This window comes from Nycticebus coucang, chromosome 12 (genome assembly GCF_027406575.1).
Source record: "Nycticebus coucang isolate mNycCou1 chromosome 12, mNycCou1.pri, whole genome shotgun sequence".
Classification (NCBI taxonomy): Eukaryota; Metazoa; Chordata; class Mammalia; order Primates; family Lorisidae; genus Nycticebus; species Nycticebus coucang.
In genome coordinates, this window is record NC_069791.1 from 95042486 (window position 1) to 95069125 (window position 26640).

Consider the following 26640-nt stretch of genomic DNA (forward strand, 5'->3'; position numbering starts at 1 on the left):
GGACACTGCAGAGAAATACACAGGCGAGCTTACCGTGCCCAGTAAGAGAAATCGTAGGAGAAGGGGCCTTGTAATTCATCTACCATCTCCTGCATGGGAGGTTTGGTCCTTCCTTCTCCACCTTCCTCTTTGCCATTCTTCTCCCTCTCCTGCCTTCGGGTCTCAATCTCAGCCAGCTGCTGCTCCCTCCGCAGCTCCTGCACAGACTTGAGAGGGCCTAAGACCAAGGCGGGTTCACTGTCAATGGAAGATCTGGAAGAAAGAAAGGGCCAGCCCATAGGACATAGTTGCTCATCCTAGTCATTGGTGGGAACTGAACATTTCTCCAAGCAGGAACTTGTGAGTAAAAAACTGTGCACCTTAAAATGAAACCTCAGTGGCACAGATTTCTGTTTTAAATAAACTTATAGTTTAACAAAAAATAAAAACTGACTTGGCACCCATAGCACAGTGGTTATGGAGCCAGCCACATACACCGAGGCTGGCAGGTTCGAACCCAGCCCAGGCCCGCTAAACAACGACAACTGCAACAAAAAATAGCCGGGCGTTGTGGCAGGCACCTGTAGTCCCAGCTACTTAAGCCCAAGTGTTTGAAGTTGCTGTGAGCTGTGACACCACCGCACTCTATCGAGGACAACATAGTGAGACTCTGTCTCAAAAAAAAAAAAACTAAAAACTGAACTTTGTAGTGATTGTAGCAGTTTCTGGAACATCTTGGCTGGAATAAAGTAATATCGACTTTGTGATGACTAGATGAAAGCTAATCTGTTTCCATGATGGATATGAAGCTCCCTCCACGCCAGCATCTCGGTTTCCACACAATCTGCTCAGAGAACACACTCGACTAAAGAACCAGGCACTGCTCTGGCCGCCAGGGATGCAAGATAAACAAAACAGTCCTCCCACCCCTGCAGAATCCACATCTTAGTAGGAAGGGGCAGATTGGAAAAATAATGTCAGATGATAGATGTAAGGAAGACACATGAAGCCATGCGGGAGGAAAGAGCCGGGAGTGCTACCTTACATAAAAGGGTCAGCCAAGGCCTTTCCAATGAGCGACATGGAGCAAAGGTGTGCAGGGGAGGAAAGTGCCATGCAGCTCTCAGGGTGAAGAGTGACTCCTGCAAGGGGACACAGAGTGCAACGTCCCTACTTAGAGCTCACTCAGACGATCAGGGACAGCAAGGAGGGCAACGCGGCCCGGGGTAGAAGAGCCCAGAGGGGCCAGGATCAGGCGGACAGGTCCAGGGCCGCAGGGGCAGACGGAGCTTTGGAGGCTTGGTCAGACTGTGGATTGGATCCCGAGTGAAAGGAAGCCCCTGGAGTTTAAAGTCAAGGAATGGTATGATCCTCACCACAAAAGAATCACCCGACGGCCACACAGAGAACACCCTGACACAGTAGCTGAAACGGGGGCATGTGGGAGCTAGTGTGACGACCCAGGTAGGAGACAATGGGTCAGACCAGAGTCTGATGGCAAAGTGTTCAAAGACTACACTGTGGGTGTATTTTGATTATAAAACCAAGGGCTTGTTGAGGGATTGGTTGGATACGGGGTACAAGAGGAAGGATCCAGGAAGTACAAGTAAGACAGAGCTGCCATTCCTCAATCAGGAGACTACACAGCGGGTGTGCGGAGGGCGACCCACAGTGGTCCGCTCTGGGACCTGGTGAGACACGACCACAGTGGGGATCCAGCTGGCTGCATCCAGCGGGACGGACGGTGCATTTCACACCACCCTTGGCACTAGCAGGAAACACAAAAACCCTTCTGAAGTTACACAAATGAACTTAAGATAAAAATAAGGTAATACGGAGTCACTATCAGTAAGAACGTGGATTTCTAGGCATATCTATAATTGTTACTTTCCAAGCAAGAAAACAGTCAATGACAGTAAATGACGCTGTGCCACCACCAGGCACCACACCAGGCCCCAACATACCCTCAGCAGATCCTCCCCATCTAATAACCTGGCTCTCCAGCAGCCCAGTCTCTTCAACCAGAAACCAGATGGGCTGTCCCGATACTCCTCCCTCCCAACCCAGCAGTCAGTCTAGTGCCCTGTCTTGTCAACCCAGTCCACCAGGGGCTCTCCGACCTACACGCTGCATCCCTGTCCACAGCCATCCACAGATGGCTGAGGCCCCATCACCTCTCCCATGGACGCTGCAAGCCTCCTCCCCTTGCCTCAACTGACCCCCACCCAGACCATCTTCTATCTGTTCTGCACTCAGCAGCCAGGAAGACCTTTCTGACACAAAAAGTCATCTCTGTACTTAAAACATGTCAGTGGTGTCCAGGGAACAAAGACCCAGACCCTTACCATGGCTTGACCCCTAACAGCCTCCCTTAGCCCCCAAGGTCAAGCTCAATGGTACAGTTGTCATTTTACAGCTCTGCATGTGATTCTGACCACTGTCCACCTCACCCATGAGACTAGCAACTCCAGGAAGGCTGAGGCTGCGAGCTAATAAGCCCAGAGCCTCAACACTGCAGATTCTCATCTTTTCTGTACCGACGATGGATGAACAGGAGGAGCACAGGACAGAAACACAGCTGAAAAGGCAACTTTGACCATAGTAAACAGGGACAAAGTGACTCAGATTTCCATATTACTTGACAAAGATGACCGCGTTGCCAAAATTCTTCCAAGCAAGAAAATTAGGGTGTCAGGTGTACTTCAGCACATTCCAAAACTTCCTCTCCGAGATGACCTTCACATGAATGTGATCCTCAGGGAGGGACTGACTGCCTTTCAAAACACTTTTTCTCTCGCGGCCCTTCCTTTATCACGTGATATTTCTATTTCCTAAGCCTTCAAGAAAAGGGCTCAAGAAAAACAGGGAATGTTTTTGAATTTGCTAAAACTCTTGAAATAAAATGAACAAACCCCAGAGATTTTTTTTTTTCCTTAGCAAAGACAAGAAATATAAAGAGTTCAAACAGAAATTAAAGACACTGAAACAAGCTGTCACAGGCTCTTCCTCACTCGCGGATTATTTCTTGAATCATAAAATAAAAGGATCAAGGCTGTTGTGAATTTACAGCTATGTCACATAAGAGAAGGAAGGCCATTTGTATATACACCTAGAGATAAGAAATCAAAAATAACTTTCAGAGAATCTCTTAGAGACTCCCTCGGCCTCATTCATCCCCCACCTCAGCCCACCGAGGAGCACGCGTCTTACTTGATAGTCACAGTGACATCCATCATTTTGTCAGTGGTGATAGTTCCAAGGACATGGTGGCGAATGGCTGTCAACGTCAAGATACTGGGTGAAGACCTATAAATCAAAGAAGTGGAAAGAAAACACTAGCAATACTACTGAGTCATTCTCAAAGCATCACCCACAACACCCTTTGTGGGCAACCTTCCCAACCCTGAAATATACAACATGAAATTGCTTTGTCCAGAATCAAGTAACACTAGAGATGCACACAAGTATTTGAAAAATTTAATTTCATTTTAAAATTAAAAACTAATTCTGCACTCCAAAATTTTACACTTTCAATTCCCAAAGAAACCCACAAACATTTGTAAAACTATAAAAATGGCAGACTTGAGCTTGAGAGATTCCTATCAGTGAGTGCTGGGAGATTTGACAAAGATTATATTTAAGCTACTTCAAAAACACAGCCTTATGTCCTGGGTTTAAAGTCTTCTTGGGAAAGAAAGCCTATCTCCAGTTCCTCAGTAACTTATCCAAGTGTCTGAAAATCCTCATCTAGAATTGTTTTAACGCTTCACCTTGCCTCTCCCAGAAAAAAATGGAAAAATTCCTTTTGTTCTCTAAATAATTGAAGACAGGCACACTGGCTGTTCTCCACAGAATGTACACAAACACCACCAAACATTCACCATCCAGCTTACGTGTCATAGGTGTAGAATGCTTGCTCAAACCGGTGGCAGGAGCGAGGGGTCACTTTGTACACACCTAGAGATAGGAAATCAAAAGTAATTTTCAGAGAATGGCACCTATTATGCTAAGTAATTCCAATATTTGAAATCCAAAGGCAGCTCCTTTCATTTGAAAACTCAAACATATTACAAATCTGCAAAAATGAGATCAGAAATACCAGGCAGGCATCTTTGCCGCTGCCTAGACAGCTTCCTACCAATGGCTCAATCCACTTAACAGCCCACTCATAGGCACAAGGTCCTCATTTTCCATCATTTAACAACTCGTGATAGTCACACTGGCATAGACTAAGCTAACAGACACAAGCACAAGAAGGGACAGCAAGTACATTTCCCCTGCAAATGACACTGAGACTGATTTTCTACTTAAACAATTCTGCTAACGATCCAAAGACAACCGCAGCCTGGCCCCTGCCTATAAACGCGATTTCACGGAGGCAGGGAATAAGAGAAGCCCCAAAGAATTATGAAACAATTGCAAAAAACAGTTTTACGCCATAAGCCTATGTAGGATAACACTCACATTAGGGGCGCATTTCACCAATTGCTAGAGGAATACAGTCAATTTCAGGAAGAAGTAAAGTTTAGTAATTTATTCCCCTAAATGATAATTAATCAATATTTTGCCCATATGTCCTTCAAAAACCTGAACTCAGTTCAAACAACCCTTCTATCCCCAGAGTAGTTCTCACTGAAAGAAACTGATGTGGCTTCTCCGTTCACTTGGTTTGTTCTTTCATTCAACAAATAGGGACAGAGCACCTCGTCCAGGCCCAGTGCAGTGCCAGGTGCTAGGGCACAGTGCGGAGAGAGACCTCACCACTGGGCCCGGGGGTGGAGGGCATCCAACAGCCACCAGCATATGCCGGTGCTGCCAACTACGGCACATGCAAGAGGGGAACAGGACTAAGGGCTGAGAACAAGAGTGTGCCGGGGGACCAAGAGACCCTGGGGGCCGTCCTCCCCCAGGGAAGTAATACAGACCGAGAAGTGATGGGTAAGAAAGGCCCGAGCAAGGTGGTAAAGAGCAAGGAGAGTGAGGACACTTGGGCAGAGGGTTGCACCTGCATCACAAGCTGACTGTCTCCTCAACGGCTGTCCTTCCTGCCTGGTGAACAGACTCTGGGGACATTGAGGGTGGCCTGTACCCAGCCTTGGGCAACATATCCAAGTGTCCGAGCCTCTCTTGTGGCTAGAAGGGACCATGTGACAGGGCTCTGGACAGTAATATGAAAAGGCAGCTTCCTAGAGGGAGCCTGGGAAAATGTTTGCCCCACACCCTCCTTATCTTCCCACCTGAAACATAGCAAGTTTTCTGAGGTAACTATGGCCATCTAGAAAATAGAAGGCAAAGAATACAATGGAAAGGCCAAAAGAATCACAAAAACATGCCATGCTAGCAGGCACACACTGGCAAAGGTCTTTACTGAGCCAAATGAACCCCAACTTGTTGATGGCACTGTTGGATAGATTTGGTTACATTCTGACAAAGGCATCCTAATTGAACACAGGACAGAGTGGCCAGGGTAGAGAGTGCCAGACAGGGCTAGGTTGCCCAAGCACTCAAAGTCAGGATCGGGAGTTTGAATTTTATCTTGGGAACCAAGAAGAACTGCTGAATTATTCATTAGGAAAATGCAAAATGAAACCACCATGAGATGCCTCGTCACATCTACCAGGATGGCTATAATCAAAAGACAAACAACAACAAATGTTGACAAGGATGTGGAGACACAGGAACTCTAGTGCATTGCTGGTGGGAATATCAAACGGTACAGCCTCTTTGGAAAACAATTAAGCAGTGTCTTAACCAAGTAAACATAAATGTGCCATATGACCCAGCAATTCCATTCCTAGGTATGTATCTAAACAAGGAAATGATGCTATGTGGACATAAAGATTTGTATGAGAATGTTCATAGCAACATCATTCAGAATAACCGAAACTGGAAACAACCCAAATATCCACCACCTGGTAAATGTGTACACAGATGCCATTTATCCACACGATGGACTACTACCCAGCAACATAAAGGAAGAAGCTACTGATATGGGCTACAACACAACCTCCAAAACAACACATTAAATAAAAGGAGCCAGATAAAATGCCAGTATTGTGTGACATCATTTATATGAAATCTCCAGAAAGGGCAAATCTTAGAGACAGCATGTAGATCAATGGCTGCCAAAGGCCGGGAACCGGGAATAACTGCCAACAGGCACCAAGGGTCTTAGGGCCCAAGGAAAAGGCTGCAAAACTAGACCATGGTAACATTTGTGCAACTTGGTAAATATGCTGAAAGTCATTTTATCACACATCTGAATGGGGTTGAGTTTTAATGGTTACACAAATTATCTCAATGAAGTTGTTAAAAAGAGACAGAGAGAGAAGCCACTTAAAGATTTTAAGCAAAGTGGAAACAATTCACTTTTTAAAAAATCACTATAAAGAGAAGTCACTAGTATAGTATTTTTAAAGGCAAAAGTGCCCAGTGGTTTCTACCCAACTCAAACCCAAAAGACCAGGAACGCTTTCCAACACCACTCTCTCCAGAGGAAAAAGACAGAAAAACAAGAGTATGCTGAACACAACTAAAATTGATAGCTTGATGCAAACAGATACAAGGCAGGGGAAATGCCTGTAAAACCACCCTGTGGGGCCTTTCCACTTTTCTAATTCATGGAACATCAATCCTTCCAAACTTACCAGGCTTGGACAGACAGAACCGGTTGACTCCTTTGGAGAGGTTATAAATCCCCACATTCTCAGGTCCATTGCCATCCTGATAAAACTCCTAAGGGACCAAAGCCAATATAATGACTTACTGGGAAAAATGGGAGACACCAAGATGATGAATAATATTTCTGTTTCCGAGCTAGTCATCTGTTTTGCCCATTAATCATTTGAGCAGCTGGATGCCACAAGAAAATTAAAAACCTTTCAAAACTTCCAACAAACGCATGCTTTTTCATTCAGTCAACTAATATTTATTGAGCACCTGCTATGTGACAGACACAGGCGGGGCCCTGGGAGGCACTGACACGGCTCCTGTTCTCAGGGGGCTTACATTCTAATATGGGAAGACAGAAACCACGAGGCAACCAACAGATTAGCAATTTCAGCTCGTGAGTAATGGAGCTATGAAGGAAATGAACAGGGAAGCAAGATAAAGTATGACCCCTGCAGAGGGTTCTTTAGCTCACTGGTCTTGGGGCAACGCTCTCCTGAGTAGGTAACGGGTGGGGCTGCTTCCTGAATGATGAGAAAAAAAAAAAAAGTGCATTTCTGAAGAAGGCACAGCATTCTAGACACTGGGAAGAGCACATACAAAGGCCCAGAGGAGGGAATGAGCTTGACGTGGAACTGGAGAGGACAGTGTGGCTGAAGCAGCATGAACAAGGGGGAAGTGTGGTGTAAGGTGAGGTGAGTCAGGCAAGGGCCTTCAAGGAATCCACCAAGAAATAGGGATCTTACTCTAAGGGAAACCGAAATCTACTGCCAGAAGGAAATGGGTTTCCGAAATGTTTACCATTTATTCTCAACTAGACATTAATTAACCTACCTGCTATAACAATATAGTTTATTGTGCATTTGTAGTTAAGCAGTTAGGGCACTAAACTGGCATTTGAAATACCAGCTTCAATTCCTCCAGTGATGAACATAAGCAGTATTTCACTGCCATTTGCCTCAGTTCTGTACTGAGAACATTTGCCAATCCTGACATGAAAACATTATAGAGAATTCACAAATGGCCTTACATATGTGTTCCTGAAACCCACATGATACACTTCCTTTCAGGCCACAGAGACTACAGCCAACAACAAGAAACTAACGTCCTGTTTAATAGCTCTGTCCTCTGTACTGGAATAAAAATACTGGAGAAACTCACTCAGCAGCACTTCTTAATAAATAACAGCAGGGCGGCGCCTGTGGCTCAGTGAGTAGGGCGCCGGCCCCATATGCCGAGGGTGGCGGGTTCAAACCCAGCCCCGGCCAAACTGCAACAAAAAAATAGCCGGGCGTTGTGGCGGGCGCCTGTAGTCTCAGCTGCTCGGGAGGCTGAGGCAAGAGAATCACGTAAGCCCAAGAGTTAGAGGTTGCTGTGAGCCGTGTGACGCCACGGCACTCTACCAGAGGGCGGTACAGTGAGACTCTGTCTCTACAAAAAAAAAAAAATAAATAAATAAATAAATAAATAAATAACAGCAGTGTATGCCAAGAAACAGTTTTTTTTTTTAATTTTTTGTATAGATTAGTACTTACTATTGTTACCCAGGCTGGTCTCAAACTCCTGGCCTCAGCTCCCCAAAGTGCTTGGATCACAGGTGTAAGCCACTGTGCCCAGATACCAGGAAATGCTGAGTACCTAAGAGGTTCACAGAAGCCTCCCTACATCCCTGAGTGGGTATTATGATCCCAATTTTAGAAAATACCTAAGACTGAGAAGCAGTGAACAAAAGTATCCAAAGCTATAAAACCATGCTTTGCACTATACCAATGGCCTCCCCAAAACACCAGTCAAATTAAATGAAGGGCCAAGACAAAGAAACCTCAGTGCAAGTGTCTTTCCACTAAGGAATTTTAAATGCGATTACGCCTTCCCTAACAGATGGGCAAGTCAAAGGGCAGAAAAGGAAATCTGGCTTGACTACGGTGAGGTATTCCTGACATGCTAGACTTTCTTGATCTCTACAAAGCAAGTGTGCTTTCAAACGAGAGGCTCTTCCCAAGCCACGCATACCAGAGTGATGGCGTGAGAAAGCGAGCATCTCAGCATGTAGCCCGTCTGCCGAAATTCAACCGCTGACACGTCATCTTCCAGAACCTCCACCTCCAGACTCTTGTTCTTCCAGCACCAGTCCTCATGCACGATGCTTACTGCAAAAGCAAACACCACAAAGGGACACGTGGGCACAAGCATACCACCTCCCTGCACACCACTAGAAAAAATTCTAATAAATTCACTAATTTAAAAAAGTGTGTATATGCAGATATACAGATATAAACATATATACACATAAGTGTGTGTGTGTTACATTTATATCTAGTAATGCCTGGAACAAATGACTGCTAAAGAAAACTTGGAACCAATGGCCATTACATCACCAAGAAATCGGCCTGGGCCTGAAAGATCAGGCTGCCATTAAGGTCTTCAGGAGAGCAGCAAAGTTCTCCCAGGCCGCATGCTTTGTGGGTTTTGACTATTTGACTATGTGATTCTGCCACGGTAGCACGCACACAGCCACAGGTGACACACAAACAAATGGTCACGGCTGTGTTCTAAGGAAACTTTATTTACAAAAACAGGCAGTCAGCCCTTGGGCTGTAGTTTGCCAACCCCTGACGTAACAGAAAATATAATTCTCGAGAAAAAGCAGTCTATTTTAAGATATTCACTGCCAGCAGCTCCAACTTCATTTTTGAAAAAGCAGAAATACAAACAGGATATGGCTTGAGACTGGACCGGGGAAAAGGAACTCGTATTTGCCAGCTACTCACCAGGCATTGTGCAAGGGCCTTCACAAACCTTATTTCATTTACTTTACATCCTGCAGAAAGAACCTATTACACATATTTTATAGATGAGAAAACTGAATCTCAAAATAGCAAGTAACTTGCCATGGTTACACTGGTGCTAAGTGGTAGAACACATCAGCAGAATTATATCACAATTTTTCTAGCACTCAGAAGTGAAAGGGCCCAGAATCAGAGAGCCTTCCCAAAACAGAAGCTGCCTGTGGGTCACCCTAACAAGTGACAGTGAGTTCACAAAGCCTGGACTTTTCATCATTGCCCAACTCTAAACAATGCACAGTCAAGGTCATAGCACACACAGAGTTGGAGAAAGGCATTCGCTCGTGACACCACTGGAGACTGGGTTTTAGAAAGTTTACAACGACAGCAACTGTGTGAGGACCATAAAATGCTGCATGTAGTTCTTACTTTTGTATTTTCCAGGGAGCACACTGTCAAACGTGAAAGTCATGGAGTTGGCCTTGCCAGAAAGCTGGAGGCTCCGCTTCTCACCCTGGCGGCTCAGGGACTGCAGAGTCACCAGCAGGTCACCACAGGTGTCTGCAGAGGAAAGAGGGGAGAGCCCCATGTGACTGCCCTCACAAACCACAGGTGCACATGGGAATCCTCAGCCTCAGTCAGCTGCCTGCTACTGCCTCTGAGCTCCTGGCAGGCAGTGCCAGGAGGGCTTCTTTAAAGCAAATGTGTAGCCCCTCGATGCCAAGGAGTGTTGGGTCATTGGTAGTAAACAATGAAGGGCCTGAGAGTGAGAGCAACCCCATCATTTACAGAACACTCCTGGCTGCACTAGAGAAAAGGGAAAGTGGGAGATGAAACAGAAGAAGTAACATTCATGAAGAAACAACAGGAGCCAGACAGAAAGAGAGAAAAGGTGATAGAACAGTTACTGAATACCCATTTTATACCAGGCAGAGAACCAGGGTCTTTATCACAATAATAATATGACTAATAATAGCAAAGATTTATATGGCTCCTCCTGTGTTCCAGGTACTGTTCTAAAGGCTAAAGATTTACTAACTCATTTGATCCTCGCAATTCCATGGGGTAGGAATTGTTCCTATCTGCATAAAAGGTGTGACAATCAAGGATGCAAACTTGCCAACATGAACTTAAGTTGGCAGCACCATACAAACAGCTAGGTAATGTTTCATGACCTTGGTCTGTCAGCGTCTCACCGCTGTATTCATGTTAACATGCGGTGGCATCTTGCTGAGTGGTGTTCATTACTGCTGTATGTTTTTGTGTGCCCTTACAAGAATGCAGGTCTTGAATTAGAACAACGAACAAATGTTACACTTCTTGTTAAACTTGGCAAGAGTGGAAGTGAAATCAGGGACATGTTAGTCCAAGTTTATGGGGATAATGCCGTAAAGAAAATAGCAGCGTACAAGTGGATTAACCATTTTTCTGAGGGGAGGGAAAGTGTCACTGAAGAAGAGAGGCCAGAGCAGTCAGTAACTGAAAAAAAACATGGCAAAAAATTCCTTGAACTGTGAGTGAAAATCAGCTGACTGTGAGAAGCACAGCAGACCAAGTAAACATTGATAGAGAAACACTTAAGAAAATGTTAACTTATAATCTTGGCATGAGAAAGGTGTAATGCCAACAATGCACCAGCTCACAAGTCACTGTCTGTGAGGGAGTTTTTAGCCAGTCAACAAATAACTGTATTGGAAAATTGGAACACCTTCCCTACTCATGTGATCTGGCCCTCAGTGACTGGTTTCTTTACCTAAAGATAAAGGAAATATTGAAAGGAGATATTTTGATGATATTCAGGACATCAAGGGTAATACAACAGCTCTGAGGGCCATTCCAAACAAACAGTTCCAGAATTGCTTTGAAGTGGGGGGACAAGGTGCTGGCATCAGTGCACAGCTTCCCAAGGGGAGCACTTCAGAGGTGACTGCGGTGATATTCAGCAATGAGGTATGTAGCGCTTTTTCTAGGATGAGTATGCAAACTTAATTGTCAGACTTCATATTACAAACAAGGGACTTAAAAGCACAGAGAAGTTGGGTAACTTGTCCCAGATCACACAGGTAGGGGCCAAGCAGTAAAGTTGGATTCCAGAGTCTAAAATGCTCTTAGCTCAAGATGGGGAGTGTTCCCATTTTACCAGACAAAAAACTGAGGCTGGGCAAGAAAAATGTATAAAGTATAAAATGCATATAACAGCTGGTAAGACACAGAGCTAGAATGACTCCTAAGCCTGATTCCATATTCCTTTCACAAGTTAAGAGGAGGGAAAAAATTCCAGGTGCTCCTTCAGGGGCCAACGTAGAAGAACTCCAAGAAAATGTTTCTGGTGACTCTTATGACCTTCATTCATAAAAAAATGAATGTACCATATAGACTTTCAAAAACCAGTCCCAGGAAGAGGGTCTGCAGTCATCGTTAATGCTACCCCATGAAGAAAGGTGTACCCAAATCCCACCCCTAACTGCCTACTTCTTTGAAACTATCTGTTCTTGCTTTCAAGTGACATCTTACCCAAACAAGAGACTTTCCCAGAAACTGATGCCAAAAACTGTACAAAGGCCACATCCATCACAGGCCTGTCAGTCACAGTAAGAGGAAACATCTGGGGTTTCAGTGTCAGCCCTGCTCTGGTCTCTGCCTCCGGAACCATCACCTGCAGAAACATGTGCAAGGCAGGTGAGATGCTGCACAGGGCTGCCCCTCCCTGGACCCATAGGGCACTAAAACATTCATCTTGAGTCCAAAGCTACATAGATTTTGAAGGACAAATGTTCATTCCCAGGCCTTATTTTATAATCACAACAAATGCATGAATAACTTGTAGGAAGCAACCACATTTCTATTAAGAAATAAATAATTAGCCTTAAAATATGAGTCCCATGGGTGTGCACAGAAGTGTAGCCACAGGGGCACACAAAGCTGGCATACACCTCCTGAACACTGGCTGGAACTGTACTAAACCCCAGTCTCTTTTCCTGCCCTTATGTCACTCATAACATAAGCTATGAACCTGCTGACACTATGTGGATAACTCCTTGGTGAAATTAAGTCATTTTTTTCTTCTTTTTCTTTCCCAGGCTAAAAAGAGGGATGGGAGAAGAGGTCACCTATTTTATTTCCTAGTACCATTTATATTGCCCTTCCTTGGAAAAGGGCTTCCTAGAGGGCTTCTAAAGGCTTCGCAACGTGGCCATCTTTGCAAGAAGCTGCTACTGTCTCATGAAAGTAGCTGTCCACCCACACACCACACTGTTTGGTGGAAGCAGACAGAATGCTACCTCCTATCCTGTTTTCCCAGAGGGCGAGATCCCACTCTGTCCTGGAGGAAAGCATGTCTCAGAGGGCAGGGTAGCTTCTCAGCCCTATTCCTTTGTGTTACATATTCTTCCACTGGAAGGAAAACTGGACATGGTAGCTTACACCTATAATCCTGAGGCAGGAAGATCACCTGAGGCCAGGAGTCTGAGACCAGCCTGTGCAATATAGTGAGATCCTGTCTCTACAAAAAAAAATTTTTTTAATCAGCTGGGCATGGTGGCACACGCCTATGGTCCCAGCTACTTAGGGGATTGAGGCAGGAGAAGTACTTGAGCCCAGGAGTTTGAGGTTGCAATGAGCAATGATGACACCACTGCACTCTACTCCGGAGGAAAGAATAAGATCCTGACTCAAAAAAGTAAATAAATAAACAAAAGAAAAACAAAATCCAGCTGCCACTGATTGGGAGCATCTATGACCCAAAAAGACACTCTTTCACCAAAGGCAGGGCCTCTGGGTTGAAGGCACATGGACGGACCTCTGTTCTGTCTCATCTCCTGCTCCATTGGCCCAGAGATGCTCAGGTCCTTCCCCCTGTGGTGAGATCACAGGCCAAGGTCGCCCCCACTTTTCTGTCTGCCCAGATGGATAAATCACATGGTGCCTGTCAGCTGCCTTCAAGGCAGGGTGAGACAGGAAATAGGAAACTCCACTTTGGTCTGGGGTCCTGAAGCCACACACCATGGCAATTGTTGAGCTGCCATTAAAATGTGAATTCATTTTGAACTCCTCTTAGACTCATGGATGTTCTACCAGCAAAATCCCGAGAGGCAGAGGCATGACCAGAAGCCTGATACTAACCCATAATAAACGCCATGACCGGAAAAGAGAGACAGACAGCATCATTTCCAAACTGGATGTCGGTCTCGCTCTACTAACTGCGACGTGCACTTAAAAATTTAGAAATTGAAATCTTCCTTCTCAAACCCCACTTTGGCTAATAACCCTCCTAAAAAAGAAATCACTGCTTTTTCTCAAATATTTTAAACTTTAAAAAACTGTTCATACCTGAACTTTGTAGGTCCCCGGTTTTGCTTTAAAACAAAATGATCCATGAGCATCCATCTCCACAGTGACCAAAGACTTGTCCTTGTCTTGAGATGACAGGACAACTTTGTATTTACTCATCTGCTTGACGGTGTCAGGGAAGCGAATGATTGATATCTGACCGCAGACACTGAACCTGCAAAAAGACAACTCAGTTATAACAGGAAAGGCTCTCATCAACCCCAAACCATGGAGCCTTCTTCCAGCCCTTTCCTAAGACTGGTTTAATCTTAATGAAGCAGTACAATGGAGTCCAAATGAGTCTGTTTTAAAGAAAAACCCCAGAAGGGAAGACCTCTTTCTGCAGAGGCCCATGGTGGGGCTATGTGTGTGTTCTAGGTGACATCTGAAAATCCCCCACTGCAGAAGCAATTTTCAGAAAATCTGCAGATAATAAAAATATTTCAGGTAATTGGATCATTGCTGATGGAGCGGCTTCAGACTGGAAATGTGGGCTAGCCCTTAAAAGCAAGCCTAAGAAACTGTCATTAACCAGGCCATAAAACAAGGCAGGTTATCAAAGATGTCTTCCCTCTTCCTCGCTTGTGATTATATATAATGCATGGATAAAAGCAAAGTAAGAGATTGGAATAGAAAAGGTAATTAAGTTAAAAAATGTAAAGCTAAAATGGAACCCCTTGGGAGCTAGGAGCCACAAATGCAACTGAAAAGCGCTATTAAGGTAATGACTCCGATTTGAGATTCTAAATAAGCAGCAAGAGGCTGCAAAGCATCCCGTGAGAAAGGGATGAAACACATGAAAGGCACATCTACAAAGAAAGGATGAAACACATGAAAGGCACATCTACAAAGACCAGCAGCCTTGGAGTGCAGGCCTTCATATTCTAGTCAGAAGTTGTGTTAAAGTGTAATAATTCATCACAGCTGGAAGCCACAAGTGTTTCTTCAACTGACTAAAGGTCATATATCCTCATCTTAAAGAATCCTTTTAGATAAAAATCAGTAGAGAGAAAGTTGGATTCTGACAATTACAAGACACACTAAATTTTGGAACAACCACTCTGCTCAAATAAAAAAACAGTAGAAAGAAAATAAAACGGTAGAAGATTGTGTATGTGTTTGAAACCCAGCCATTTCTTTAGAGTAAACTGACTACAAAGCCATAGAAGCTTGCTATCTATGTAGCAGTCAACAAACCACAGACCACAGGCCAGCCACATTAGGCCCCACCCATTTTGTATGGACCGAAAGCTAAGAATGGTTTTCACACTCTCAAGTGGTTAAAAGATAAAACATTTTTAAAGGTACATTTTGTGACATAAAAATCATATGAGGGCTGGGCACAGTGGCTCACACCACCAATCCCAGCACTTGTGAGGCCGAGGCAGGTGGACTGCCTGAGCGCTCAGGTTCGAGACCAGCCTGAGCCAGAGTAAGACCCCCATCTCTAAAAAACAGCTGGGTGTTGGGGCAGGCGCCTGTAGTCCCAACTGCTTGGGAGGCTGAGGCAAGAGGATCACTAAATCCTCTTGCTGAGGCAAGAGGATCACTAAAACCTAAGAGTTTCAGGTGGCTGTGAACTATGATGCCACAGCACTCTACCAAGGATGACCAAGAGAGACTCTGTCTCAAAAAGTAAAATAAAATAAAATAAAAATAAAAATTCATATGAAATGCAAATTTCAGTGTCCAAAATTTTATTAGAACACAGCCTCCATTCATTTATCTATTGTCTATGGTGGCTTTCATCCTACAGATCGGTTGGCCCACAAAGCTTGAAATGTTTATTCTCCGGCTCTCTACAGAAAAAGTGTGTCAACCTCTGATCTAAACTAAAAGGTATTCATTTTGGTTCTCACAGTCCCCTACCATGTACTTTCAGAATACAGGATAGGAAGCAATTATTAATGGAATTATTTCTAAGGACCTTTCATATTCTCTTCATTTGTGGATCTGTCAGGGAATATGTCACCTTATCTGTCCCCAGGTGAAGCTCTTAGCCTCTTTAAGTCGTAAATATTTTAACTATAAAACGTGTTTCAGCTCACATCCTCAACAAAAGCCCAGTTAACTCAAACCTTAAATATATATTGGTTTAGTTTGGAAAAATAACTACAGGGCTGGTAGAAGAAGGCTTTAGGTATACTGAAGCTCTTAAAAATGGGTTTGTGTCAACAGATTACTTCAGTACAGTTTTGTGTATATATGGATAGAAACTGGTAATCTTGGTGTATATGGAGATAATTCTGTTTTTTGGTAATGCATTTACCTTTAATATTACTATTATCCTCCTCCTCTGCCTTTCTTTAGTCACAAGGGTATTTCTTTGATGATTATATTTTTCTTTTTTAATTTTTACTAAATCATAACTTTATATATTTATGGGGCACAATATGATGATTTGATATACAATGTGGAATGCTTAAATCAAACTAATTAACATAACCATCACCTCACTTACTTTTGTGGTAAGACATTTATAATACTCTTAGTTATTTTGAAATGTACCCTTGCATTGTGCACATTAGGTGAGATCCTGCCAAATACCCTCCCCTAGATAATTCTATTCTTATAGTCATTTAGACAGAACTCACTGAGTGTGTTTTTTAAACAAATGGGGTAAAAATTTTTTTTAAAGAAAACGTAAGAAACATGAGTGTGTTAAAGAGATAAAAGTGCTTTGTTGGCCCAAATGAAAAATGACGAGGTTTTCCAAAGATGCTCAACAAATGTTACTTTTCTCTCCTTCATCCAAATATTCTACTTTAAAGAAGAACGTAAATACGTTTCCTCCATCTCTGTGAACAGCACCTCCTCTCTCCATCAAGAGGCTCAAATAAGAACCCTGGGACTCCCACAGAATGGGCCTGTTGGTGCTCTCTCTGCAGGACCTACCCTCTGACTACGCCCTCCCCACTCTCTGCAGCACCCTGGTCCCAGCCACCACCACATCTGCTCTGGACACTGCAGCTGCCTCCTATGTCATCCCTCCATCCATGCTCTGCTTCCCTCCAATCCATACTCCACACAGTGGCCAGAAAGAAGAAAAAAAACCTTTTAAAATGCCATGATCTATACCACTCTCTTACTGACAACTCTTTTAAGAAACTTCCACTGCATTTAGGGATCAAAGTCCATGACCATAGTAAGGTGGAGGCCCCAGGGCTCTCTGATCCCACCAGCCAACTCCAGGCTGCCTTTCTGAGCCTTCCTGTCTTCTCCAGACCTCTGAGCTGCTGCTCCCCACCACGCAGGATGGTCTTTACTGAGCAACTCCCAGTCTTCCCCCAGGTCACGGCAACCCGAAGCACCTTCCAGGGCTCCCAGTCTAAGTTAGGTCTTCTCATACTGCCCTGGTCTCTTCCCTGCACAACACCTACCATAATCTATAATCACAAATGTACTTGTCTTAACTCTGTTCCCTCAGCAGAGTGAAAGCCACATCTTTGGGATGTTAGTTTGACTAATTATTATATACCTAGCCCTTCTCACAGTGCCTCACCCAAAGCAGTTGCTAAAAAGTTTATGGGAGGGAGACAGGAAGGGTTCACACCCAAGAATTAGTTCCTAAGGGTGGTTTGTGTTCTTATCTACCACTCATCACCAAACCCCCTGACCCTGACCCACACCTGGCTATAGAACAGGGTCACCTGGCCTCCAAAGGGACCAGGGCTCAGCTCCCTGGACCTCCTTGTCTAGCACACCTTGTACCTAAAACTTATTTTGAGTTCCTATGAGGTGAGCCACCCTGGGCCTTCCATGGCCTACCCTGTAAACACTGGTATTCCATTTTGGGCCTCCCATCTTCTAATTCTACTTGTTTATACATATTCAGGATTCTGGCTGCCACCAGCAGCCAAATCCTCAGTTACAATCTATGCAAGCACCTGCTGGAGAGCTCCACCTAGTGGCCCTATGGACCCATACAGCCAAAACTGAACCCTCATCACCTCACTTGGCTCCTTTCTCTGAGCAGCCATCCCACCTCACAAGCTGGGCACCCCTAAATATCTTGCCAATCTGTCCTTGCTTCATTATAAGGCAAGCCTTCATTGACTCTGTTTCTAAACATCCTATATCCTACCCCTTTCCCTTTCAAATGCCACCCTCCTCTGGGCCTTCTGAAAACAAAGCTCAAACCACGTTCCTTCTTCAATGCTCAAAACTGTTCCTGGCCCCTTGCCCCCTGGAGGAGAAAGCCCCTATGTGTGATGGAGTACGAGGCAGTGCTCTGAGATCTGCCCCTTCCAGCTTTGCTTCACCTGCCCAGCATGCTCTGCTCTGGCAGCACCAGGCTTCATGCTCCTGTCCACACCACGCTACTTTGAGACCACCTGTCTCTGCTCACAGTGCCTGTCTCCCAGACACTCTGCACTCTTTCCACAATAATCATTTTGTAAGCCCCTGTTGCCGTCTAAAAGCAAGATGGCAGCAGCATCTCCATTTTGTAGGCTACACACAGATGAGAAAACGATCCGAGATCTGATGCCAAGGCCTGAGTTCTCTGTGCTACACCATCTACACAAATTCAACCACAGGATGCATCTTCCTAGACTCATCATCAGTAACTAGTAACCACAAAGCAGGGAGAACGAGGTCAATGAACGGAAGCACCTTCCAACAAACTTTCACAACCAACTAAACCATCTTCCAGAGTCCCCAAAGATTAAGCAAAAAAAGGTCTGATGGATATAATAAAGTCAGATATCAAAGGCCTTTCTACAATTTAACAAACCATTGTTAACTTTGAAGCAAGAGAATTTTCTTTAAGTATCCAACTTGTAAGTACCTTCAGTTTGTAAGATTTAGCACCAATCTTTCTAGAGAAAGCAGCCTGAATTCCTCGACAGGCACCCAAGACTGGATGTGGATTCTCAGCAGAAACACACACTTAGGTTGCTAGTAATTTTGTTCTTCACTGTCTGTAAACATACACCCTGGTGCTTCCAAATCCACACAGAATCAACTTACCCTGTTGCGATAATGTCAGCCAGCTGAGGTGTGTTAGGTGCAATTTTGATTGTGACCGTCTCAAAGTAGAGGTGCTCTTTCTGGGCATGGATGGTGTATGTCCCGGTTGTTATGTTCTCCAGGCGGAATGAGCCATCAGCTTTTGTTCTGACTATAAAACAAAAACATGCAAACAGAAAATCAGCCCCAAACAATTGCATATCCTTACACATACACAAGAATATTGGAGATAAAAAACAGCATGTTTTCATATAGTCATTAAGATTTGGTTTCTTTCCATTTCTCTATGATCCAGAAAGAGCACTGGTCAATAGTTCCCGGGGCAAATGTGTCTGCCCACCTTTGATTTGGTTATTCAGAGTGACCACTGCCTCTGGGACTCCTTCTCCTTCAGGTCCATTCAAAACCCTTCCAGTGACAGAGAACCCCATGACGTGGAATACAGGCTAGAAAATGAAGAACAGAAAGAAGGTGTCTGTGTGTTGAGGCGACAAAGACTCCAGCTGTGCACACTTATGTTGCTTATGTGTCTCGCTTATGTCCACCTGCCTCCCAGTCTCCCAGTCCCATGGGCCACAGCTGGGCTCCCTCTCACTTTCCCTGAGTCTATCTTCTCTGTTGTATTCCCAGCATGCTGCAGTCTGTCAAACGGTGGAATAAAAAAGATCAAGTTAAAGGTCACCAAACTCAGTCTTGTGAAAGCCTCCCCAGCCTCCCCCACTTCTGGCCTCCCTACACTCCAGACATCCCCATCTTGATGAATCACACCTTCCTCCAGTCTCCTAAGTGCAAAGTCCAGCAGCCCCTTGGATCCCACTCCCTGCACCTCCAGCATAGATCAGCCCTGTGGATTCCACCCCTGCAAGGTTTCATGTGCCCATCCTCCGTCTCTCCCCCACGGCCTGAACTCAGGTCCTTACAAACACTACCTGGACACCACTTGCAAGCCCTGTCGCTATACCCACCACACAAGCCTGTGATCTGTCTGCTGTGGCCTACTTGCTTGTGAGCACACCTGGGTTTTCTCTGTAGTTGCTGAGTTCCAGCTACCTGGATCTCAAGTTCACCACATCTTTATCAAACTTACCAATATCTGAAATGTTTGAATTCCTTCCTCCATTCATTTATTCATTATTTTAGACAGAGTTTCGCTATGTTGTATTTATTTTAGACATAGTCTCACTCTGTTGCCTAGGCTAGAGTGCAGTGGCATCATCATAGCTCACAGCAACCTCAAATTCCTGGGCTCAAGTGATTCTCCTGACTCAGCCTCCCAAGTAGCTGCAACTAAGGCCCACACCACCAGACCTAGCTAATTTTCTTTATTTTTTATACATACAAGGTCTCGCTATGTTATTCAGGCTAGTCTCAGATTCCTGGCCTTAAGCCATCCTCCTGCCTCAGCTTCCGAAAGTGCTGGCTTGTTTGATTTTTTAAAGTTGTCTGTCTCCCACTAGAATGGAAGCTTCATGCAGACTGAGATCTTAGTTACCGAGTATGTTGCAGGCACTTAATAAATGACTGCCAGGGGCAGCGCCTGTGGCTCAGTGAGCAGGGAGCCAACCCCATATGCCGAGGGTGGCAGGTTCAAACCCAGCCCCGGCCAAATTGCAACAAAAAAAATAGCCGGGCGTTGTGGCGGGTGCCTGTAGTCCTAGCTACTCGGGAGGCTGAGGCAGGAGAATCGCCTAAGCCCAGGAGTTGGAGGTTGCTATGAGCTGTGTGACGCCACGAAACTCTACTGAGGGCAATAAAGTGAAACTCTGTCTCTACAAAAAAATAAAAAATAAAAAACAATAAATGACTACCAAATGAATGAATGAATACATGCAACAGCATTTAAGACAGAACTTTAAAAAAAATCACACGGCTCCCTTTTTATTCAGGTAGCCCTTCCTGAGCCTTCCAAACAGATAGGGTTCATCCAACCTATTTACACTTCTTAATTCACATATGCACTCAACAAATATTTTTTTTTTTTTTTTTTTTTGTTTATTTTTTTTGTAGAGACAGAGTCTCACTTTATGGCCCTCGGTAGAGGGCCGTGGCCTCACACAGCTCACAGCAACCTCCAACTCCTGGGCTTAAGCGATTCTCCTGCCTCAGCCTCCCGAGTAGCTGGGACTACAGGTGCCCGCCACAACGCCCGGCTATCAACAAATATTTTTATTAGTCACCTATTACACACCAGGCACTAATTCATACATTAAGAAAACAGTAGAGGAAAAGTTACTAATACCTCCTAACTTCATAGAACTTACAGGCCCTTACTCCCTAAAATACATTTATCTCTTTAAAAATTTATATTTGGTGGAGATCTGGTAACATCCTTCTCTGTAAACCTTTGAAGCAAAGAAAGACTTCATATTCTCGCTCTTCTCCCCCCCTCCAGTGCACAGAATAGTCAAGGCTTTCCTGAATCCTACGACGCAGAGTCAGCAGCCCACTGTGCTTGTGACCTCACAGCTATCTCCTACCGGTTTAAGCTATTTTAACAGAGTAATTCCAAATGCAACATTAAAAGAAAACGATTAAAATATAATTTTTTCAATAACTCTAACACCAGGTGGTCCATCTGAGAAAGACTGTTCTTTTCTTTTGGGATTTACCCTATCTGGCCAATTTTCTACAGTAACCATTTCCTACCTCTGTAATTAAAGAAAACATAAACAGGATGTAAACTGCATCACCATCCATTTGAGGGTCTGGGGAGTTTAACAGGCCACATACCACATTGCCCATTCCTGTCACCACGGTCCAAGCTCCATCAGCTTCTACCTGCTTACTGCCACAGCCTCCTACCTGGTCCCCGACTTCCACCCTGGTCCTCTGCAAACTTTTCTCAATGCAGCCACCAGAGAGATCACAACTCTCCTCCACTGAGAACCCTCAGTAGCACCAATTCTCACCCAGAATTATGGGCAAAGTGACCCCCAAGGCCCTGCACAATCTCCTCTCTCACCCACTCTCTTCCTCTTCCTTCCTTCATTTTCTCCACTCCAGCCATGGCCTCCTTGGGGCGCCCCAACCTTGCAGGCACTCCTGCCTCAGGACCTTTGCACATGCCAGCCCTGCTGTATTAAACACTCTTCCCACAGAGGTAAATACTGTCCACTTACTCTTCCCCTTCAGGTTGTTGCCTAAATGTCACCTTCACAGTGAGGATTTCCCAAGAACACCTTATTAAGACTGCAACCCCAAGCCCAACCCCGAAACTGTGTGATCTTCTTTCTTGCTTTAGTTTTCTAAAGAACACTCATGAATTTCTAATATACATCCCAACTCACTTATCCACACATGTATTATCCCTTTCTGTCATTACAAGGTGTGTTCCACGGGAACAGGAATATTTGCTTCTTTGGGTCACTGCTATATCCTCAGCCCTGGAGTGGTATCTGAAATGTATGTCAATGGCACTCAATAAATATTGCATCTCATTGAAATGAAATAGATATAACTAGGAATCAGCTTCTTCATGATACAGATATTATGTGGAAGAGAAGTGAGGCAGTCCACTAGTTTAGCCCAGTGCAGCAGTTCTCAACCTGTGGGTTGCGACCCACAGGAACTGTATTAAAGGGTCGTGGCATTAGGAAGTTTGAGAACCACTGGACTAGTGGATCCCAGGCTAAATTAGAATCCAACAGCCCTTCTGGATAAAAGACTTTTTTAAAATCAGACAAAAGCTTGATTACTAGGATCTATAGAGAACTCAAATTAATCCACATGAAAAAAGCCGACAATCCCTTATATCAATGGGCAAGAGACATGAATAGAACTTTCTCTAAAGACGACAGACGAATGGCTAACAAACACATGAAAAAATGTTCATCATCTCTATATATTAGAGAAATGCAAATCAAAACCACCCTGAGATATCATCTAACCCCAGTGAGAATGGCCCACATCACAAAATCTCAAAACTGCAGATGCTGGCGTGGATGTGGAGAGAAGGGAACACTTTTACACTGCTGGTGGGACTGCAAACTAGTACAACCTTTCTGGAAGGAAGTATGGAGAAACCTCAAAGCACTCAAGCTAGACCTCCCATTTGATCCTGCAATCCCATTACTGAGCATCTACCCAGAAGGAAAGAAATCCTTTTATCATAAGGACACTTGTACTAGACTGTTTATTGCAGCTCAATTTACAATCACCAAAATGTGGAAACAGCCTAAATGCCCACCAACCCAGGAATGGATTAACAAGCTGTGGTATATGTATACCATGGAATACTATTCAGCCATTAAAAAAAATGGAGACTTTACATCCTTCGTATTAACCTAGATGGACGTGGAAGACATTATTCTTAGTAAAGCATCACAAGAATGGAGAAGCATGAATCCTATGTACTCAATTTTGATATGAGGACAATTAATGACAATTATGGTTATGGGGGGGAACAGAAAGAGGGAAGGAGGGAGGTGGGTGGGGCCTTGGTGTGTGTCACACTTTATGGGGGCAAGACATGATTGCAAGAGGGACTTTACCTAACAATTGCAATCAGTGTAACCTGGCTTATTGTACCCTCAATGAATCCCCAACAATAAAAAAAAAAAAAAAAACATGTTTGTAACACCTGTGCCCAGGAATGGGCACTCAAACACCTGTCCCTCCAAAAGACAGATAGGAAAGTCTTACCTCGATTTTCAGACTGTCATGTTCCACCGTAAAGTCAAGTCTGGAAGGTGCAACATCAAAGGTAATCCTCTCCCCTCTATAGAAAGGAATCTGGAGGGAAGAGTCTGTTAATTACTAAGAACAAATAACATGATTCAACCATCAATACTAATACAGTCTGCAAGTGAAAAGGGGTTCAAGACAGGCCAAAAGAAACCTTAATCCTAACTGTTACCAATTTAAAAAGACAAAGCCCTGTGCTTCCTGCAGCTATTACTGGGGGATCAGAGTCTCGTCTTAAGAATAATAACTACTAAACAGAGTGTTCATGGAACTGCAGGCCAACTGTTCCTTTAAAACCCAAGCAGCATCAGCTCTCACTGTGTCCCAAGAGTCCCAAACATAAACAGAGTGGACACGTGCTTCACTCACCACTGTGTAGCCCCCACTTGGCAAGGAATAGAAGGAGAAGGAGCCATCTTCTTTGGAGACCGCATAGCATAAATACACCAGGCTCTCGTCCTGGGGCTGGAACCCAGGCACCGGTGAGACGTTACAGCCCAGGACGTCCTATGCAGGGGGAAACAAAAAGACTTCTTTCTCCATTTACACTTGCTGATCACCATTGAATAGCCACATCACAGGAATATTTTTTAAGCTGTATGTTAATGTACAGGGTGCCCCCAAAATGTATATACACATTTTACTAAAGGAAAAACACTATTAAAACTCTAATATTCAGTATAGACCGATAAAGTTTGTTACCTTGTACGTTGTATCTTGTATCTCTTGTAATTGTAGAAGTCAAACGTAACTTGAGCATTACAATTTTAATACAGTTTTTCCCTTTCTTAAAATGTATATACATTTTTTGGGTACCTTCCATATGTCTTTCTGAAATCTATGACCTATTAGTCCAGATAAAAGGAACGAAAATCTTTATATTCAAGTTGTAAAATTAAAAACTGGCAGTCTTCTTGGGAAAAACCACATGACTCTCCTTCCCCACAATGGGTCACCACTCTCCAGACAAGGAAATAAGAGGCTTGGGAAGGTGAGCTGAATGGCCCAAGGTCATACAGCCAGCAAGAGGCATCTGTCTGAAACTGGGATTTGTTTGGACTAGGTCTGTTTGATTTCAAAGGCTGTACACTTTCCACCAAATGCCACTGCCTCGAAGTATAATGATTCGATTTCTTATGAGTCAACAGAGACACACAATGTTCTTAAATGTTTAAGACACAGATAAACCTAAACCTGCATTTTAAACAGTACATTTTAGTCTAGAAATCCCCATCCTCTTACCCCCACCATACACACACACAAATCTCTACTTTTCTTTGCTTACCTCGTTGGTTACTAAAGTAGAAAAGAGAAGAAACTTCACCCCTTTCATGGGCTCCCCGTCACTTTGGACAGAGCCAGAGACATTGTAGCCAGCAACTATGAGGGGGCTGGCTGCGTTGGCATTGGAGTTGGTTACACGCACTGTGGTGCTTGCCTACAACAGGAAAAGATGTTTTAACTCCCCTCCATCAAAAAAAAACATTCCCAAAGTATCTAACCACATGAGGACATGCTTAAGCTCAAATATTACTGGGAAAACAATATATAAAACTGCCTATCTAGTATGATCACAACTATTTTTTGATACCCAAAATGAAGAGAAAGGTTATGTGGCAAAATCAAAATGCCTCTGTCTACATGTTGATATTTTACTTAACACTTCTCCAACTTCTAAAATTTCTTTGTTTCCACTCCTTTATACTCCTCTATGTGTTTCAAGGTTTTAAATTCAGCATATTTTACTTTTTTCCATGTGTAATGAGACATATACCTATACCTTTTTTTTTTTTATTAGTAAGGTACAATTTACACAGAGAAATGTGCACATACGGCCGGACACAGTGGCTCACATCTGTAATCCCAGCACTCTGGAAGGCCTAGGCAGAAGCATCACGTGAGCTTAGAAGTTCCAGACCAGACTGAGCAAGAGTGAGACCCTGTCTCTACTAAAAATAGAAAAACTAGTCAAGCATTGTGGTGGGCACCTGTAGTCCCAGCTACGTGGAGAGGCTGAGACAGGAGGATCACTTAAACCCAGGAGCCTGAGGTTAATGTGAGCTAGGCTGATGCCATGGCACTCTAGGCTGGACAACAGAGTGAGACTCAGCCTCAAAAAAACAAAGAAAGTGCATATATTCTAAGTTTACAGTGATTTTTACAAACTAAACACACTATTCTGTGTAACCAGCAACCCAGAAGTCCTCTTCACATTCACTTCCAGTCATCCCCAAAGGGTAATCATTATCCTGATTTCTAACAACATGCTTTACTTTAAAATCCCAATTTTACATTAATAAACTCAAAATACTTCACGTATACAATTAACATACAATGTAAACCTTAAGATCTATTCTATTTATAATGTGTAAGCTCTTGAGTTTTAAATAAAACATTTTAAATGTTGCTCCAGAAGAGAAAAACCCTGAAAACCAAAAGTCATAAACAATATAGATACATCTAAGTATAAAACTATACCATCAATTATAAATGCATCAAACCTATACAGTAAAACTAAAATATTGATTCTGATGCTTCCTTAGCAAAAATGAGACAAAACCTCAGAACTAGTACAGAAACTAACGTGTTAAAATGTCCTCTAAATCTTATTTCAATTTGGTCTTTCACAGCTATTACAGAACCTCACTTAGTAATGTTTCTTTTTTCTTTCATTATAAACTATTTCAGTCAAATGAAAGATACAAAGTATACTCAAAAGCAGTGGTCCCCAACCTTTTGGCAGCCAAGACCACATCCATGGAAGACAATTCTTCCATGGATGGGGGTAAGGAGCATGTTCTGGGGATGATTCGAGTGCGTTCCATCTCACATCACCTCACATCACCAGGCATTAGATTCTCATGAGGAGCACACAACCAAAATCCCTTGCACACAGTTTATAGCAGGGTTGACACTCCTACCGTGTCTGAGAAATCCAATGCGGCTGCTGATCTGACAGGAGGTGGAGCTCAAGCAGTGCAAGCAAGGGGGAGTGGCTGTAAAAACAGATGAGGACACCCCCCTCACTTGCCCACTGTTCATCTCCCACTGTGCCACTTAGTTCTTAACAGGCTGCAGACTGGTACCAGTGGTTGGAAACCACCGCTGTAAAAAACATCTATTAATATATACCCTCCACCAGCCAAACAAAGAGTAGAAATATAACCCAGGACGCTGGCATACCCCCAACACCCCAACCTCCCCCCTTCTCCAGACATATCAC

At 43.9% G+C, this 26640-nt stretch overlaps 1 protein-coding gene across 1 annotated transcript in view; it reads right to left on the reverse strand.

Annotated features, from left to right (window-relative positions):
- LOC128560924 (nodal modulator 1) overlaps positions 1-26640 on the reverse strand; it is a 63504-nt gene that overhangs the window by 21055 nt on the left and 15809 nt on the right. Inside the window, exons 7-19 of the mRNA XM_053554560.1 lie at positions 24703-24855; positions 23787-23924; positions 23376-23465; positions 19075-19180; positions 18735-18885; positions 13764-13938; positions 11949-12090; positions 9864-9995; positions 8662-8798; positions 6627-6714; positions 3873-3936; positions 3190-3285; positions 34-252 (exon numbers count right to left, since the gene is read on the reverse strand). Of these exons, the coding sequence (XP_053410535.1) occupies positions 34-252; positions 3190-3285; positions 3873-3936; positions 6627-6714; positions 8662-8798; positions 9864-9995; positions 11949-12090; positions 13764-13938; positions 18735-18885; positions 19075-19180; positions 23376-23465; positions 23787-23924; positions 24703-24855 (1691 nt within the window). The remainder of the gene's footprint in view (positions 1-33; positions 253-3189; positions 3286-3872; positions 3937-6626; positions 6715-8661; positions 8799-9863; positions 9996-11948; positions 12091-13763; positions 13939-18734; positions 18886-19074; positions 19181-23375; positions 23466-23786; positions 23925-24702; positions 24856-26640) is intronic.